Source organism: Callithrix jacchus, chromosome 13, assembly GCF_049354715.1.
Source record: "Callithrix jacchus isolate 240 chromosome 13, calJac240_pri, whole genome shotgun sequence".
NCBI classification, from domain to species: domain Eukaryota; kingdom Metazoa; phylum Chordata; class Mammalia; order Primates; family Cebidae; genus Callithrix; species Callithrix jacchus.
Genome location: NC_133514.1, coordinates 57810136 through 57829982, shown reverse-complemented (window position 1 = coordinate 57829982; position 19847 = coordinate 57810136). Strand labels below are relative to the sequence as shown.

At 38.7% G+C, this 19847-nt stretch overlaps 1 protein-coding gene across 50 annotated transcripts in view; it reads right to left on the bottom strand.

Moving 5' to 3' along the window:
• Positions 1–3852: 3852 nt before the first annotated feature.
• The window catches only part of EPB41L3 (erythrocyte membrane protein band 4.1 like 3), a 254915-nt gene continuing 238920 nt past the window's right edge, over positions 3853–19847 (bottom strand). For 9 of the 50 annotated variants that reach the window (XM_078347804.1, XM_078347824.1, XM_078347806.1 and 6 more), the window contains 9 exons: positions 19452–19487; positions 18537–18728; positions 9495–9611; positions 8520–8897; positions 7680–7811; positions 7086–7184; positions 6529–6609; positions 6144–6260; positions 3853–4970 (listed from right to left, as the gene is read on the bottom strand). In XM_078347804.1, the coding sequence (XP_078203930.1) occupies positions 6150–6260; positions 6529–6609; positions 7086–7184; positions 7680–7811; positions 8520–8897; positions 9495–9611; positions 18537–18728; positions 19452–19487 (1146 nt within the window). In that variant the 3' untranslated portion in view covers positions 3853–4970; positions 6144–6149. Of the gene's footprint in view, positions 4971–6143; positions 6261–6528; positions 6610–7032; positions 7185–7679; positions 7812–8519; positions 8898–9494; positions 9612–10127; positions 10863–11979; positions 12079–12451; positions 12527–18536; positions 18729–19451; positions 19488–19847 lie in introns of all 50 variants that reach the window. The other 41 variants (XM_078347791.1, XM_078347797.1, XM_078347792.1 and 38 more) reach the window with 13 other exon arrangements.

Sequence of the window (19847 nt, the reverse complement as noted above, 5' to 3'; positions counted from 1 at the left end):
AGGAGACTCCACCTTCCAAGACCACTTTCAAATATATGTAAAGTTTAGAACTCAACAATAATAGCTCTCAACCTGATGTTAACTGAACTGAGGCTGACATTAGCACATGTGAAATAAAGTGTAACCTTTTCTAATTAGAGAGCTGAAAGCAACCCATCATGTCTAATGGCAGATTCTGGGAGAGACCATCATTTACTGAGGGATGCTTCCCAGTGACTGACTCAATGATAATGGCATAATCATAAGAGCTGTTGAGGGAGCTGAAATATGAACTGTTTCCATGGGGAGCCACTCCCCCACACTCGCTGGGCTACAGAGAAAACTCAGGAAAAAACTGATGTTTCAAATTTATCTTAGCAAAGTAACCTTTATCAATGAGTTCATTCATTCATACAAATATTGAGCACCACTCATGGAGACACAATGCTTGGATGTGGGCCATCTGTGAGACCCATGGCATGCAGAAGAGATCCATTCAAAGAATTGGGCAGAAAAATAAAAGTTACAATCATGAAATTTGCTACCAAAAATGTTGCTTTGAGAGTGTATAATAGGCCAAGCTCATCTGTAAAATCAGGAAGGGAACATCTGAGCTCAGATCTACAACAGAATTTGGGACCCAGTAAAACAGGGCTGAGGATAGTTCCAGCACTTCACCAGAACAAGGAGGGGGAGAGGGATCCCAGAATAAGTGGACACTGTTGCCTCTGTGGTTGAGAAGCAGGTGGGGAGCAGCCAGCCCATGCAAGGTTTCAGGCCAGGTTAGAAGAATTTAGGCCTTTCTTGGCAAATAATTTATAGCTAAGTCCTTAAAAGCAATTGCCATGAAAACAAAAATTGGCAAGTAGGACCTACTTAAACTACAGAGCTTCTGCACAGCAAAATAAACTATCAACAGAGTACACAGGCATCCTACAGAATGGGAGAAAATATTCACGAACTATGCACCTGAGAAAGGTCTCATGTCCAGAATTTATAAGGAACTTAAATCCACTAACAAAGGCCGGGCGCGGTGGCTCAAGCCTGTAATCCCAGCACTTTGGGAGGCCGAGGCGGGTGGATCACGAGGTCAAGAGATCGAGACCATCCTGGTCAACATGGTGAAACCCCGTCTCTACTAAAAATTACAAAAAATTAGCTGGGCATGGTGGCGCGTGCCTGTAATCCCAGCTACTCAGGAGGCTGAGGCAGGAGAATTGCCTGAACCCAGGGGGCGGAGGTTGCGGTGAGCCGAGATTGCGCCATTGCACTCCAGCCTGGGTAACAAGAGCGAAACTCCGTCTCAAAAAAAAAAAAAAAAAAAAAAAAAAAAAAAAAAAAAAAAATCCACTAACAAAAAAAACCCCATTAAAAAGTGGGCAAAGGACATGAACAGACATTTCTAAAAGAAGACACACAACTGGCCAATAAACATAAGAAAAAATGCTCAACATCACTAGTCATCAGAAAAAATCAAAACCATAATGAGAAACCACCTCATACCAAGGAGAATGGCTACTATTAAAAAGTAAAAAAAAAAAAAAAAAAAGGCCAGGTGCGCTGGCTCACTCCTGTTATCTCAGCACTTTGGGAGGCCAAGGTAGACAGATCACCTGAGGTCAGGAGTTCGAGACCAGCCTGTCCAACGTGGTGAAGCCCCGTCTCTACAAAAAATACAAAAATTAGCTGGTTGTGGTGATATGCATCTGTAATTGCAGCTACTCAGGAGGCTGGGGCAGGAGACCTGCTTGAAGCCGGGAGGCAGGGGTTGCAGTGAGCCCAGATGGCACCATTGCACTCCAGCTTGGGTGACAGAGTGACTTTGTCTCAAAAAAAAAAAAAAAAAAAAGGATATTGGTGTGCTGCAGAGTAAAGCAGACACATATACTGTTGATGGGAATATAAATTAGTTCAGTCACTGTGGAGAGCAGTATGAAGATTTCTCAAAGAACTAAAAATAGAGCTATTATTCATCCCAGCAATCCCATTCATGGGTATATATCCAAAGGGATATAAAGAATTTAAATCATTCTGCCATAAAGACACATGCATGCATACGTTCATCACAGCACTATTCACAATAGCAAAGACATGGAATCATCCCAAGTGTCTAACCATGGTGGATCAGATAGAAAATGTAATGCATACACACCATGGAATACTATACAGCCATAAAAAGTGAAAAAAAAATCACACCCTGTGCAGCAATATGCATGCAGCTGGAGGCATTATTGTAAATGAGCTAATGCAGAATCAGAAAACCAAATGCTGCATGTGCTCATGTATAAGTGGAAGCTAAACACTGGGTACACATGGACACAAAGATGGGAACAATAGACATGGCGGACTACTAGACGGAGGAGGAAGGCAACAGTTGAAAAACTATCTATTGGGTACTATGCTCATTACTTAGGTGATTGGTTAAATCATACCCAAAACCTCAGCATCATGCAATATGCCCATGCAAACAACTTGCACATGTACCTTCCAAATCTTAAAGTTGAAGAAAAAAAAAAGGAATTGAGGCCTTACACTAAGAGCAAAGCCAAAAACACATTTTAAGCACAAGAGTAACAATATTACATTTGTATTTTTTGAAAGACTGCAAGCTACAGTGTAAGGGACTGGATGATGTGGGTAAGAATGTGGAACAGGAGTCAGTGGGCTACCGGAATAGTCTAGATATAGTGCCCTGGCTAGATTAAAGAGATAGTGAAGAAACGTAATTGGCAGGCTAGGAAAATGATGGGCGAGGAAAACCCTGTTGCCCAAGTCTCCCAGGTTTCTGGCATGTGTAATAGGATGAACAAAACACCCATAAGAATGTTTTTATTCACAGCAACTTCTTTGTAAGGTTAGTTCTTAGATTTGACCTCTTCTTATCAAGTTAGATGTCTTTTAGTGCCCCTGAAATTTTGTGGTATTCAACTCAAGTGGAAAGTGTTCCATACCAGCAACGGTGGAGTGATGCTGAGATAGGGCACGTCAAAGCCCCTTGGAGCCAGTCTTTCTGCTGCCCCATTCCCATTTCCTGAGCAGAGCATGTTTGTGCATGCATGCTTGTGTTAACAGCCACACTCGTGGGGGAGGATCAGATCTGTCTGTCACCCTTCCTCAGAGCTAAACGGCTCTGATAAGAAACTACTTGTCAAAATAAATGTCATTTCTGAGAACATGATTTTATATGCACCGGTGGCCTGCCACAAATTTTTTTTTAAAATATGGAACAATCCAATTTTACTTCATGAGTAAATGCCCATTCAAATACAAGGCCACCTCTATGGCAACCTGAGGCAGAAACTTCTATACCAGTTAATTTGAAGCAGTAAGAAAGATTAATAAAACAAAAAGCACTTAATGAAAGGAATGTATAACATTTGTAAGTTAGAAGCAATTTCAAATTCACATTCCAGACTCTATGTTGATTTTTTAAGACAGCTAGGGTTGACGCTGACTTAATAGGGCAATAGATGTGCTGGGAAGAGGTGGATATAATGAAAGAAATGGATGACAGTGACAGTGATTGTTAAAATGGGTCATGAGATTGTAGGCTGAGCAACCCTGTTTTATAGCAGAGTCTTGTTTCTTATTTAAAAACAAAAACTAAACACTTCCAGGATGAGATTCAATGATGTATTTTTTAAACCTTTCTTAGGCAACCAAATATTTAAGTATATGTATTTCGTTCCCATCTTCAATCCCTGAAAGGGTACAGACACTGCATACTGTATACTCTGTGTGTGTGTTTTTTTAATCTTGTAAAGGCAGGATAGCTCTACAGTGTAGATGAATAAGGCCTTTGATGTTATGCAAATATTACCTCTGGACTCAACACATACAATCCTGAAATTATTAAACATAGAAACCTACAGCTTTCAGTGCATTTGCCGTTTTTATTTTGCTATGCAGAAACATACATTCACCATGGGCTGTGATGCAGGTGACTGTGTAATGGAGAATCTCTCTTTTTGAAGACTATTTATAACACTAAATAGTTTTAATTACAGTGAAAATTCTGTACAGTTTAAGGCTTGGCTCTGAACTAGAATGTAAATATGGACCAGATTTGAAAATAAAACACTCTTTTCAAGTAAAAGAAGAAAAATCAATTAAAAAATACACAGAAGAAGAAACTAAGAAAACAAAGCCACAGGAAGCCCAACAGGTTCTCCTGAAGTGAAATTTCATGATATTGTAAACTAACAAAAATACAGGTTTTTCTTCTCAAAATAATGACAATTTACATATTTAGGACTGGTTAGGGAACTCTGAAAAGCTCTCTGGATTGAACACAGACCAAAGCAAACAATGAGGAAGAAATCACATTAATATGCTAAAATCAGTACTACCTTATAACAAATTAAATGAGATACACAAAGCAAGATTGTAAGCGTTAAATATTTCCAGAGGGTCAGAGAGTCATTACTGTTTATGGGTGAGAGTAATAAAACCAGATGAAACAAGTATAAGTTGTTTACTGAATAAACTTGATTATTGGCACATCTAATCTGGAAAAAATCTGACACATCAGATGGACCTAGACAGCTTCTAGCATTTGAGGGTAATCTTCGTTTAACTGTAAACAAAAGGTTTGTTACCTAAGAAATTGCAATTTTGTTTAGACTTTAATAATAATAAACTATGAAAGGCATGAATTGCTTATGTGTTACATGAAATCACGGTTTATATTGTTGGTTATGAACGTGCAGGTATAGCTGAAAACTGAGACATTTTGTGAAAATTAAAAATGCGGCTATTTGTAATTTTATTGTTGCTTCATGCATTATCAGTTTAGTGATGCTGAATCAGATTGCTTTATTATGGGAGGATCTCTCTGCCAGTGTCTTTATTAATGGTCAAGGTCAATTCTTCTGGACTGAAATTTTCCACGGACAGATACAAGTCAGTTGGGTTAGAAGAGGGCACTCCATATAGGCTCTGGTTTTCCTAATGGTTTGCATGACTGCATTCATGTGCAAGCTAAGTTATTCCTGCAGAAAAGAGATTTGATTAGTTACTCATTGGAAAACAACTGAAAGATTGTCTCAGATCAAGGACAAAAAAACAGTATCTTAGGGGATAGAATGCTCATTTGGACAAGAGGTCATGACATTCCAGTGTTAAGTCACTGCCTATTATACACTTTCTCTTAAGTAATTACGATAACGCCCAAGTGGCTGAAGCTCATGGAAGAATTTTTTTTTTTTTGCTGTCTTCCAAAATATACTATTCATTTGAGTAAAATGGGTGATTTTTATATTTCTCTTAAGAGATGCCACTCAACAATTTATGTTTCTTAAACCAATGTTAGAGAACTTACTAATACATTAAATCTCCTACACGTTTTATCACATCACCAAGTTGTGTAAGTCGCCTGACTGCTGCATTCAGCATTCAAAGCCCTCTCGGAAATGCTCACAGCCCCATGAGTTCTTGCATGGCAGGTTAGTATGCATGACAAGTCTGTGCACACACAGATGATACAGTCTGCTTATGATGCTGGCCAAATAGCCACTGGAAAGGCATGTGCTTTCTAAAGGACCACGAGATTGCATTTTTTGCCTCCTCCTGAGACAGTGCTACACTAGGGAGAAAAATCATCCCAAAGAATACAGGAAATATAAGACATCCAAAAAGAAAGTGAGTGCTCAGCTTTCACATTAAAAAACAAAACCAAAGACCAAAGTATAAACAGGCTATAATCAAACATCGTTGAGGAGAAAGCTTCCAATGGGATAATGTTGCCATCAGAAGGAGAAAGGGGTATATATTATTTTCCTAGTATTTGGAACACACAAATTGAGCCTCTCAGAGCAACACTGCCTTAGGCCACATGGCAAGTAAAATCAACTCTGACATTACAAATTTGGAAAATGAAAACAGTGCAGGGCATGGAATAAAAGGGAACACCAGGAAGACCACACAAGCATAGCCTCTGCTCTTCCTTTATCCTCTGACTGGCAGTACATGCAAAAACTCCACAAGAAGGGAAGCTCCAAATGTGAGACAAACCCATAAACCAATTCTCCAACCTCTCGGTAACCAGCCCAACAAATGCCAGTGAGAGAACAGAGGAAAGGAAGGATCAGGTGAAGGATGAGAAGGAAGTGCCCCATGCCTCATGCCAGCCTAGGCAAGCCTAGAGAATCAGCATCACCTCTTACCTCTGGTCAATCCTCTGCATCTTCTGGTGTGATCTCTGTCTCTTTATGGACCACTACTTTGGTCACTGACATGTCAGGGTGCTGCTCTTTGGCCTCTTTAATTGCCTGAGCCAGCGCCTATCCCCAGGAAATCACAGAAGGGCAAAAACAAAAAGGAGGTGGAACATGCATGATCAGTGGCAAGGTGGAGACTTACGAGCTAGATCTATATCCACAATTTACAAATGAGGTACAATGATTACAAAAGGAAAATCATATACTGGAAAGTTAATTCAGAATTTTTTTCGGAATACATGCTGGACTAGAGGAATAGCATTGCAACTGTAGGGCCAACAGGTTTTTCTTTGTTTCTCTGCCAGGGTATTTACCGTCTCACACACACTACCTGGTCGTGGTCAATGTCTGCATCTCCCGTGATGACTATTCGCTTCTCAATTCTTGTCTCTGAAATGCCCCCTTTCACAGTCTGCAAGACACAAAGAGAAGCTTTATGAATTTACTCACTGGGAGAAATCATCATTCTTCAGTGGAGGAAATGGCAGAAGATCCCGACAGAGCATTAAGTAACACCATTTATTCTTTGAGAATTGAAATTAGAGTTCTATGGCAGTTATTTAATATTTTTAATTCCAGAAGTGAGGATAGAGTGGAGGCCTTTGGGTCTGAATGGCCCGTGTTTCTGGAACACCTACCACATGCCAAGTACTGAAGTAAGCATTAAGTTTAGGATATCAGAATGTACATTCCTAAAAAGGAACTCACACATGAGGACAAGTGCATTGTAAATCTAGGAGTTGTAAAAGCTCTCCTTGCAGCTATCCCGACATCCTAACTGTCAAGCCACTTTGTGCTTGGGTAGCCCAACCTGTGAGAAGTTCTGAACAAGCACCTTCCTCCAGCTTGCTCTCAAGGAATCCTCTTCTTCTTTCTCACTCCACTTACTTTGGTGATGTGCGTGGTGGTGGTGGTACTGGTGGTTTCAGATGTGATCGTCTGTGCGCTCATCAGCACGCCCGGCTCCAGATCTGTGCCAGGATCGACCTAAAGCAGCAGAGGAATAGACCCCTCATCCAGGTGCTCACATTTGCTCTACAGAAGTTGATTATGCTACTTAAGGCATTATGACAATTTCTTTATCTCCCATTGTACAATCATTGTGCTCTTCAGAGTCTGAGAGCTGCTCCCAAGAATAAGAAGTAAGTGCAACCAGAGATAACTGTCATTTAAAAAAACCTAAGATTTAGAAATGTGAGAGGTGGATGGCCGAGTGAATACTTTTCTTTCTCTGAGGCTAGAGAAACAGGTTTCTGAGCCTTTTTCTACACTTCGAGACACATAAAGGCTTGGTTAAGTCACCTGCTGCTCCCCGATAAGTAATAAAATGACCATTATTGCCTCACTTTTAATAGAGATGGTCTGGCTGCTGGATCCTCTAAGTCTCATGAATTAAATATTGTGCAGTTCTATGTAAACACGATAAGCCATAAGAGGGGTGAAATGAGGAGCCAGGGCTCTGGTCTTCCCAGAACATCTCACCTGTGATGATTCATATGTGATGGTTTTGGTTTCGGTGTGAACTACTGGCACTTCCTTGGTAGAAATTTCTAGCTTTACTCCTCCTGGTGAAACACTGCCAAAACTGATGGTTTCCGTCTTCACCATTGAGGACTGTGCCAAAGGGAAGTAAGTAGAGTGGCTATTATAGTTTGCACAAACAGACTATTTTCTTCCCTTTCCTCTTTGGTGGTTATAAGCACAGGTTAGTATGCAATTAACGTTTATGTGGGGAGTAAGCGGGGGAACGAGGCATAGAACACATACATGTCAAACAGTCTCCTGGAATCTCATAACGTTTTTATATGAGATTCTCCAGGTAAAGAAAAACATTTTGAAGGCAATAAGAAAAAAATATAAGTCTTCTATTTAATAACTTCTTAGAAAGAAGAACTAATAATGAGACATTAACTTCCCAAATACTTCAGGAATCTCAATAAAAGAGAATAAAGAATACTCTGGCATTTAAGACCTGGCCAAGCATGGTTTTGGTGCTTCTGGAAAAGTGCACTCATCAGAAATAAATTTATCACGTTTTCTAATATCTTGGCCAACTTTGCATTTCTCAACTTTACTGCCAATTACAATAATTTCAGTGAGAGCAGAAACCATTTCCTGGTGCTATATCATTAATAATTAAGAGATATGTTTGGATGTAACTCCAAAGCTGGAAAGCGGTATAAAGGCCCCTAATAGGTAGAAGGAAGTAAGAGGAAAAACTCACAGAAAATTGAACAGCCTTACCATTATGCTGATCTAAATTTCCAGGCATCCTGTATCAGCTTTATTTTAGTGATAAAAGTAACATTAACTACTAGTTACCTCAAAATGAGGTTTTTGTTCCAAAGTTTCTGAAACGTGGATGGCTGCACTCTGCTCCTCTTGTGGCTCACGGGAAGCAGCGGCTGTCTCTTGCTGCTCCAGCACAGCTTTAGCGACCTCCTCCCCTGGTTCCTCTTTAGCCCCCTCCATCAGGGCAGAGCCCTCCTTCCCTTTAACACTAGAAGCCCCCGGGAATGTGGGTGGTGCTGTGGCATCTCCACCGTCTCCTGCTGTGTAAGAAGCATCCCCACTTGCGTGCATCACACGCCTCTCCTCCACCAGCACAGTCTCCTGCACCACCTTTTCAGTGCTAAGTGGTAGGTGGTGTGAGGCGGGTTCCGTCTCGATTCTGCTGGATTCCGTCTTGGTTTCCATTTTCTGCATGAGAAGAGATTGTGGCATCAGTGTGACCTTCCATCAACCAAAGGTCAGAAAATAACTAAAGCTGCCACTTGCCAGGACGCCTAAAGCCAGCATCAAGAGCTTATAACCAAAAACACTGACAGGAAATATAAATTAGCTTTCATTCCTCCCGTTGGAATCTCTGATGCCTGCCCCTGCCCCTGCCCCTGGTGCATGCACTTGAACCTGTGCTGCTGCTTCAGGACATCCGCAAAACAAACAGAAAGCAGGATAAAGTGCAATTAACAAAAACCAAAGCATTGCAGCACATTCACATTGGTTTGGGCTGCTTTCTTAGACTCAGGTGGTGAGATATAATGCTTTTAGAAATTAAATGCCATTAAAATTTCTCAACATGTTTGCCTTTTGAATATCTGAAATACATTCTTGAGATGCAACTAAAGGCATGTGACAGATATGCCAAGCCAGCATAAAGGACAATTAAGTGAAGACACCTTTGAAACACTGAAGGCAAAGCCAGCTGGATGCAACACACACACTTACGCCCCAAAAAGAGTAAGGAAAGGCAAATGGGTACATTCAGAAACACCAAGGATGAAAACAAATGGCCACCTGAACCCAGCTTTGAGAAGTAACCCCTCCTATGAATTCTGTTGGTTTTCGTGCAGACTCTAATAAACTGAAGATTTCAGAGCCATCCATGAGCTTTTCCCCAGAAGACTGCTTAGTCTGAATGAACAAAGAAAGGCAGAGTCAAGCACAAAAGAGAGACACAAACTTAGGCACATAACACATTCACAGCTTGTTAGACAAAATCATAGGCAGAGGAGACGGGGGAGGAGGAATGAAGGAATCTCAGATACAGAGTTTGGAAACAGAAAAGAATGGGAAATAAAATAGAAAATTGGGGTGACCAGGAGCTCTTGTTTGGTAAAGCAGAGAGAGTTATTAGGATCAGGATGGCGCCGATTTAAGCAGGTATTTTTCCCCCTTCATTGCAAGCCACAGCAGCACTATCACATCTTGGGAACGGGGAGCTGGAAATAAAATGGAAAGTGTTTAAATGCTGACTTTGCACTGCGGTATTGATTTAACCACTAAAAAAAATTAAAAAGCTGGGTTGGCTGCTCTCAACATAAAGCCAAGCAGCAAGAGAAACGAAAAGGTTTGGGGTGGAAGGGGACTGCCTCAAAAACTGTCATGCTGGAATTGCAAACTGTGGCCCCAATGAGCGACACTGGTTACCACTACTCGGGAGGCGGACGACTCAGTAACGTAATGGGCAGTAGCAACGGTAAAGGCCGGTTCCTGGGAATATCTCCATTCGGACAGGCTCTTCCTTCGGGGACCAAAGAGGCCCACTTTTAAGACCTCACTCTCTGGCACTTGCTCTGTTTTGCTGAAGCGTCTGCCTTCCAGGCCAGGGGGGACGGTCAAGTCCTTCCCCAGCTGTGGAGCCTTCTTGAGGTCGTCATCTTCTGGACTCTGACGGCGAGACTCGGCCTCCTTGATGGGCGCCAGTGATTCGGACAATTTCCGCTTTGTGGTCTGGACCTCGGGTCCTCTCTTGGATTTTTCATCAGCGAGGGCTTCCAGTACCTCATATTCTGCCAGTCCGGGAATGGTCTTCACAGACTCTGACATTCCTTTCTCCATTTTCTGAAGGGCTTCCGTAGTGTAGGGCTGTCCCACTTTCTCGCCCTCTTTAGCTTTCTCAGTCATAGTAACAATTCTCCCGGAGACAGTGTCATAGGATTTTCCTAGAGTGTATATTTTCTGTTTGCTATCTTCTTTCAGTTGCATTTCTCGAGCCAAGTCTTCGAAGCTATGCATTTTAATAGTGCCAGATTTTAACATGTCAGGTGCGAGGTCACCGGTTCTACTGCTCACGGTCACCACCTTGTAAGTCACAATCTTTTTCGAATCACCATCAACTACCTCAGTGGGTATTTTGTCTACAATAACCCAATCCTCTGTGCCCTATATTTGAAATATAAAAGCTAAATTAGAAATTCTGATGGTATCTCATTTCTAAAATAAGAATCCTTTAAAAAAAACCAGGGCAACTGCTACATGCAGGTCTGTGATGGGACTGTCCAGAGCTTATGTTATTATCTAATAATTATGGCTGCAATTTCTTCTCCTCTGAAATGATAAACTATAAACTTCAGCTCAGAATACATTCTGTAGGCAGAGTTGTGACTTCTTTAAACTGGAGCATACTTTGCAGTAAAGTTTTTGAAGAATAGATTTGCTCTTATGATAAACTTTGGATCATTTTATATTTCAAGATTAAATAACATTACTGAAGTTGTTCTACAAGTTACTTAGCTTTACGTGTGTGGGCATAAAAAGCTTTCCTCGTTAAATATAATCTATACTTCATATACTGTTGTTCTCACAAAGAACTTCCCAACATTTTACAAATTTATGTTAATATCATTTTCTATATTTGTAAACTGTATTTTCTTATACAGGGAATTGAATCTATGATAGCATTTATTATTCAATAAATATTGAGTGTGACTGTGTTCAAGGCATTATACCGAAATATTTCCCACTAATGGGACACTATTAGAGCCCCTTATAGTGATCTGTATAGTGTTCGAGTCTTACATTTTTTTTAAAGAAATAGGGGTTTCCTATGTTGCTCACGTCAGCCTTGAACTCCTGAGCTAAAGCAATCCTCTCATCTCAGCCTCCCCAGGAGCTGAGACTACAGGCACATGCCATTGTGCCCGGCTCCAATCTTATCTATAACTGAAGTTTATTGTCTCAGGAGTTTCTCTCCCACTTTCTTTAGTGTTAGTTCCAATAAAACTAAAGAAATGAAAGCTAAGAAACTTTTGTATTCAGGAAGGCATAATATAATATGACCAGGTAGGTTAATAGTTTCACAGATTACAGAGGGAAGAGATATCAAACTAGGAGCAGTAAGTGCCTTGGTTTACATTTTAAACTGGCATGTTTTCTAGAAACATTTGTGTTTATTGCAGCCTGAAAATTTAAATCTAGAAATATGTGTGCCTTAAAAAAATTACTACAGATCCATCTACATGCTGCTGCTAGATGAGGTGAAATGAATTAAAAGAATAACCTCTAGGGTCGATGGGACAGTTTTCTGGAAAATTATTTGACGAGAAGTAACCACAGAGTCAGCAGAATCTCCTTCCTGCATTTTCTTTATCACACTTGGCTAGTGGGGAAACCAATAAGAATTCAGAACTTTCAAAATCAATCAACATCATCTAAATTAGCACCATTCTACAGGTAAAAACAGGCAGTAAAACAACATTTCAGCAAGATTATTATTAGAAAGTAAGTCAATGACAACATACAGAGAAAAATCAGCTTGGATAAGCAGCCATAAAGAAATGATGCATAACTGATAACTAAAATATTAAGAGAATTCCATTTTCCCTTCCCCAGAATCTAAATCAAAATTATGTACCTACTTTGGTTTTAAACAAAATACATTTAAAAAGGAAAAAAAAAACTAAAAACATTTTAATGACACTGAAGTCTGAAGAGCAATTCCTTCTGGAAAACCCTTTATGTTTGGTTTTTACCTGAGACTCAAAGAATGGAGAGCTTCCTTGCTGCAAAAATATAATTTTTTCAGAAATCTCTCTTTCTTCTTTGGTCTGTTTGAATAAAGGGGGTTGGGTTGGAGAAGAGGAAGTAGACAGTTTCCAAAAAGGCAAGTTAGGAAGAGAGTTCTTTCATTGTATTATATCTATCTCATATATTCTCATAATATTCATTCTTTTTTTTCCTGAAGGAGTAAATTATTGTTTATACATTGGAAAAATGATCTGAAACTATATCAAAATTCGGTTTTTTTCTGAAGAGTTCAGATTTTCTGAAACTGTGGGGTTTATATAACTCAAATGTGCTTCATTTCTACAAACACAGAACATGCAAGAGCAATATAAAGGCATTTGTTTTTGGCATTTAAACAGTGTTTATGTTGGCATTAAAAAGTGGTATTTAAAATAAAACATTAAAAAATTTTTAAATTTAAGTTAGGAATAAAGCCTGACTTCTATTTCTGACAAGTATTTTATTATATTCCCCTTTTAGGTGCTACTTGTTACAGAGTAGTGAAATATAGACAATGTCACTGCATTAGTCACTAATTTAAATAAACCCAGTTATACTTAGATGGATTGATTTATTATCCCACAAATAAATAAAAAAATACTCAAGGGTATAGCTTTATTTGAACTTTTATAACATGGTTAATAATTTTTAAAAGTCAATTTCAAGATATCTTGGTGGAAAATTAAGTATATTCATTCTTTAACATAAAAAAATTAAGAAATAGTATTTCATGTTAGGAACTAGGTTTTTACTTTTTAACTACTTTTTTTCCTTTAGTATTAGATAGGCGCAATTTAGGTGGTGATACATGAGCTATCAAGCCTATCTCTGCATGGTGTTCAATTCCACAGAGCAGGGATAGAAAAGATATTCTGGAAGATTAACTTAAAAAATAACGATGGCAAGTTAAAAGTTTCTAGAAGAATGGAACTTTTAAAATGTGTTTTATCATTACAAACAATGTAATTTTATGAGAACTATTTAAAATTTATTTTTGTCTAAAAATCTATCAGTATTACATTTAATCATTTGTTTGCAAGACGCTGTAGGGGAACATCTGGAATATTCTGCAGGACCTACTGACAGATTTTGATAGTATCATTCTCAAATGACTCCTTCTAATGAGAAACAAGTAAGCCATTTTCAGAGAAGAAGGAAAAAAACAACCCTCTGTCCTGCTGCATTTTGGAGGATGGTATTGGAAAAGATAAAATGTACCATGTGTAATCATTAAATGTGGACTTTTGTTTCTTTTTCTTTCTTTTTTTTTTTTTTTGGCTTTTAATCATAGCCTCTTTTGCAAACAGAAATGAGAAACAGAAAGGAAAGGTCAAAATTATAGGCACTTTTCAGAATAACACTGCCAGGTCTCTAATTACAATCACTGAGCTAAATATTATTCCTAAGATAAAAGCTTCACAAAAACCCAGCAAAACTGGTTCTCAGCATATCCTGTTGTCTGAAACCAACTAATTTTAAAAATGCCTATGTCTTATAATTGAAAATATTAAGTATCTACATTCTAAACTGTGTATGTCCAATAACATAAACAGGTAACATAGGGAGTAGATTTTAGCATTTAATTCTATATACGGTCAACCTCCCAATATAGTTATCTAGTTAATAGAGAAGTGAAGAGGTACCGATAAAGAAACTCACTTTTATTAGGGGTTAGGATATAGTCAGGTATATAGCCCAACCATTTCATTTAGTTACTTAAACATTATAAGTAATTAATCTCAGCATCATAATTGGAAAACAAGGCCCTATACTGGCACACAAAATTCATAACAGTGTTATTTACTGTTGGGTGATTAAAGATTTCTACAAATAAATTTTAGGGAATGGGCAAATTTACAAATGAATGTTTGGAAATCATGGAAACTGACTAAATTAATCGTCTAGCTCAAGGAATTACTGTACAGTGAACATACTGTAAAACTACCACTCACATGAAAGAGAGAACAATATTGGCACAGCATACATACTAGTAGGTACCACTTTTTAATTATGATTTGGAAAATTTTGGTATTCAAGTAACCACTAAGGATATATCTCTAACATGGACAAGGCTTAGATGCATCACGAAAGGCTGTCATGGGAAAGGTTTGTGGAGAGAGGATGTACTTGGGCACGCTACACAAACCACATGCCTACCCTCCCTATGTTTGGTGGGCCCTAGGTGTGGATGTATTTGCCTATTTTCCAAAGTAAATGAGAATTAGATGTTATTTGTTGCTTTGGGGCATCCTTGCTACTTGTCTGCTATTAACTCAAATATCTGAAACTTGAAACAATTGGCAATCAGATTTCCATTTTATACAGGAAACAAACATAAAATTCTCAGAACACGATCATCATTATTAGCTCACTGAATATAATTCTAACTAGAATTTTCTTCTAATTGTTCATAAACTGGTAGCATTTTATAGAAATAATTATTATAACAATTCAACTATAATAGATACAACAAAATAAAGAAAAAAGATGGTCACATTAAAACTCAAAAGATCTTCAGGGTTTTTCTTCAATATACCATTTTGTCACTGAGACAAACAAAAACAAAAACAAAACCAACTAAGCTTTGGGAAGTTCTAAGTTTGAGGACACCAAATTGAAGTTTCTTGCTGATACCGACACAAATAACCATTACTTTATTAGAGTTGTCCATTTTAAAAATTAAGTTAAATCTTTCCATTTACAAGTAACTGGACTTCTTTCTAAACTGGTTGATTACTGCTTAATTAGAGTGGATTTTATTACAAAATAGAGTGATATCAAACTAGTAAAAGCTACTTTAAAAAATATCCCCTCTAAAATAAAAATCTTTTGGTTATATATTTAAAAACCAGTATGTGTTTTATGTACATAACATACAAAGGATTAAAAAAAGGATAAACTTATCTTTTGTGCTTTTCACATACAAAAGTAACAGAAGCCATGGTTTTAACATAGAAATTGGCAATAATTTAGAGCACAAGAGCTTTCTGGTTTGTTCTGAGGGCTATCTACAGGGTCCTCAGTTGGAGTATAAACTTAATGTCCTCGATGACTATGAGGTCCTGGAGAAGAACAGAAAGGAGAAGAGGCCACTCTGCCTGGCCCTGCTGCCATAGCACCCTGACCACCTAAAGACAGCTCTTTTCCTCTGGGACTTGAAGCTCCTTCAAGATGCTTTTCAGAGCTCCTTTGATAAGCAGGGTTAATCAGCCCTGTTTCTAACAAGTTCTTTATATCTAGTCAAGCTCTTTCTGCTGTATCTTCTGTTCACAGTGGTAATGGAGCACTGTAGGACTGTAAAACAACCCTGCAGAGGCTGAAAGCAGTGAGTATGCCAGCCTGGGGTCTTCCCCAGTTTAAATAACCACATGCTTTGCTGTTCTGCAGAGGGTATGTTTTTCTTCCTTAATTATGTTGAAAAAAAATCCTTTCTTAGCCTTCTCCAGTTTTTCTGCACTAACACAGAAAAAGCATTAATATCCAGGGAAAGTTCAGTATATTCAAAATACTCCATAAATTATTAATGTCTTTGGGGCTTATCAAATGTTAATTCTCAAATATCTAGAATTTAATAGATGTAAAACAAATTATCTTACTAGTCTAATGGCCTAGACTCATGAAGTTCCCTTGTTTATTAGCACCACCCTTTAAATTCTCTAAGTTGTTCCCTCAACTTTCATTCAAAGCGGCTACCATTTAGCATTTTCTGAAATAGCAGCATGAGGAGAGAGGCTCTGCTTTGTTGTGTTTGGGGTGGCTATGTGGTCTGTGTTTTTGCAACTTAATTCAGTATCTGATATCTTTAGAGCCAGTAAATTATTTCCGAAAGAGTTAGTAGAAATAGGGTAAGCCAAACTTAACCAATTACAATTAAATTTATGAGAGCATAACTTAATATTGTAAGGACTATTACATTTAAATCAATCTGAATGTGAAATTTATCTCTTGAAACTCAGCAGTTTGAATGGAATTGGAGTTTAATGGTACAAGAATATGTTGGTAATTGTACTTTCCATTTATTCTGCATAAAAAGTGTCCTTTTAAAAGTAATTCAAATGGATATAGACCTATTCCCTTTTTAGCTAGGTTTGGAATTGTCATGAACATAGTGATAATGAGTTCTTGGTTACTTTTGATAAATAGCTTTCAAAGGAGGTTTAGAACTTGATCAACAATAAGTGCAATTCAATTATTCTTTTTACTGCAAGGACTTAAGCACTGCATGCAGACCACTGTTTAGAGAATTTTTCTCCACCAAAGCCTAAGTTTTAAGGTTCTCTTCTGTGCCAGCTTCCTGAACAAATATTTCCCAATAAAGGAGTGTTACAGAAAAGGAGGTTAATCAATATAATGCTAAAAAAGATGCAGTTTTCAAAAACTCCTTCTTTTGAAACAGAGATAAAGCAGCATGATGTCTAACAGTAGGTAGTTAAATTAGCACTATAGTAATTTTTGGTTCCCACATAATGGGAGCTCTGAAGTAACACCAGCTGAATCCTCATACTCTTTGGCTGTACATTTAAAAAGAGTTTCCTTGGGAGGCAAGGCAGGCAGATCATTTAAGGTCAGGAGTTTGAGACCAAACTGACCAACATGTTGAAATCTTGCCTCTAGGGCCGGGTGCAGTGGCTCATGCCTGTAATCCCAGCACTTTGGAAGGCCGAGGCGGGTGGATCACGAGGTCAAGAGATCGAGACCATCCTGGTCAACATGGTGAACCCCGTCTCTACTAAAAATATAAAAATTAGCTGGGCATGGTGGCACACACCTGTAGTCCCAGCTACTTGCGAGGCTGAGGCAGGAGAATTGTTTGAACCCAGGAGGCGGAGGTTGCGATGAGCCGAGATCATGCCATTGCACTCCAGCCTGGGTAACAAGAGCAAAACTCAGTCTCAAAAAAAAAAAAAAGAAATCTTGCCCCTATTAAAAATACAAAAAAAATTAGTTGGGCATTGTGGCACTAATAGTTCCAAATACTCAGGAGGCTGATGCAGGAGAATTGCTTAAACCCAGGAGGCAGAGGTTGTAGTGAGCCGAGATCACACCACTGTGCTCCAGCCTGGGTGACAGAGTGAGACTCTGTCTCAAAACAAAACAAAACACTCTGTCTCAAAAAACCAAAAAATCTCTTTAAATGGATAGCCAGAGTGTGAAATAACCTTACTTAAAAAAAAATTTCTGGCCACTACTTTCTCCCCATAAAACATCTACTAAAAATTTTTTTATAAATTTGGTCAGGTGTGATGGCTCATGTCTGTAATCCCAGCACTTTGGGAGGCTGAGGTTGGTGGATCACTTAAGGTCTGGAGTTTGGTACCAGCCTGGCCAACATGGCGAAATCCCGTCTCTATTAAAAATACAAGAATTAGCCAGTGTGGTGGTGAGTGCCTGTAGTCTCAGCTACTTGGGAGGCCAAGGCAGGAGAATCACTTGAATCTGAGAAGCAGAGGCTGCAGTGAGATAAGATCACCCCACTGCACTTCAGCCTGGGCAAAAGAGCAAGACTGTGTCTCAAAAACAAAAAATAAAAAACTTATTATAAATCAGTTATAAATAAAAATCAAATACTCGTTATATCAATAAAAACCTGGCATATAATATCTCAGAGTAAAATGGTCCTGAAATGCTATCAACTTTGTTACCATTTAATCAATCTCAACAGGCCTCATCTTGCAATTGATGAGAACAAGTCTGCAGAATGTTTTTCAATGCGAAAGAAGCAAGCATATGTAGAAAAAGTGTCAGTTTACGAAGAGAATACCTTGATTTGTCTCAGCTATAAAATCTAGGTTTATGGTCAGAATCAGCTGATTTTTACTGTAGTCTCCCTGTGACTTCCTGCCCTAAGAAGCATCTGATGTTATTCACTCCTCAGCCACTTTAATCATTTCCCTTTGCAGTTTTCCTTTGGAGCACTGAGCGTCTCAGTTCAGGTTAAACATAGATAAGAGAGATTTTCTACTCAGAAGCTTGTCAAATGCAATTCCACACCCTGGAGAGAAGGGAGGCTAGTGAACAGAAGGTGTTCCGACCACAAGCCTGACTACTGACCTCTTCAGGAACAAGTGGTTCGATCATGGGGGCATCCTCCTGCCTGGCGGCCAGTCTCACGGGGGACGTGGAAAGCCTCTTCTCCCATTCATTCGTGACAGCAGTGTCTGTTGAGGTTTCTAAGAAGGTTCTTTTCAGCTCACTAATGTTGGTTTGATGTTTCATCAGATCATCTTGAGTTTTTTCTAGCTCCTATATTCAGAACATATAGTATCCAACAGTCAACGTTTTACATTTGTGTTCCTTTCAGCTCTTCTGTTTGTTTTTTAAAATAATGTTAATCTTATTAGTAGTCAAAATAAAATACATTTTAATCAAGGCTCATGGCATTACCACAAACACTCTGGTGAAAATGTGATTTTCCCATGGAAAGGAAAGAGAAAAAAAAGTCTCGTTCACACAAACATGAATACCAAAAGAATTTTAGAAGGTAAACTATAAAGAGTACAATTCACATGTAACCTGAGAGAACTAAAATAAATATACACAGAGAAAAAGGGATCTATATCTAGGAGAGAATAAGGAATCAGAAGCTGAGAAGTCATCCCCACTTATGAACAGGTGAGCACACAGTTCATGCATCACAGTACAAGCCCACAGGTATTCCACCAAAAGAAAAACAACACACACAAACATGCACTGGTATGTACCAATACCAACCTCTAACATAAGATTACTATGTTTGACATACACATTTTCACCCTTTATTCGTTTAATCAGACTATTCTGAAAAAAGTGGAGAAGAAAGGGAAAAGTAAGGGACACAGTTGTCAAGGGAACAAATGCCAACCTACACAATGCACCAACAACATGGTAACCAGCTACAGAGCATGCTGAAAGGTCTGAATGCTGTAGACCAACAATGACTTATCACACACTGGTTTTTTTGTTTTTGTTTTATTTTTAATTTTCTACCTGTGCCTTGAGCTCTGCATCTTCCTCCTGGTCCGACTGCCAGCATCAAGAAAGAGTGGGAAATAAAGTCTTACATGCAATTTACTCTAAGATTGAAGAACTACGGTCTATATAGACTTGCTAAATGTATGCTCTTGCATATGGATGCCACTTCTTTCTTATACACAAACCACAACATTCTCACACACAATTAGGAGCTTAATAAGAATACAGGAGTGAAAGAGTTCTTGCCTAGTGGGTCTTTGGCATTTTGACCAGCAGACACATGTGGCTGAGAAGGTGACAGCAAGGGTATAGCAGGTTGTTCTTGATAGACATTAGAAATAGTTCAGGAAGTTAGGGGAGCCAGATTAAAATTAAAATTGAAAATTGTAAAAATAGCCATGATGACACAAT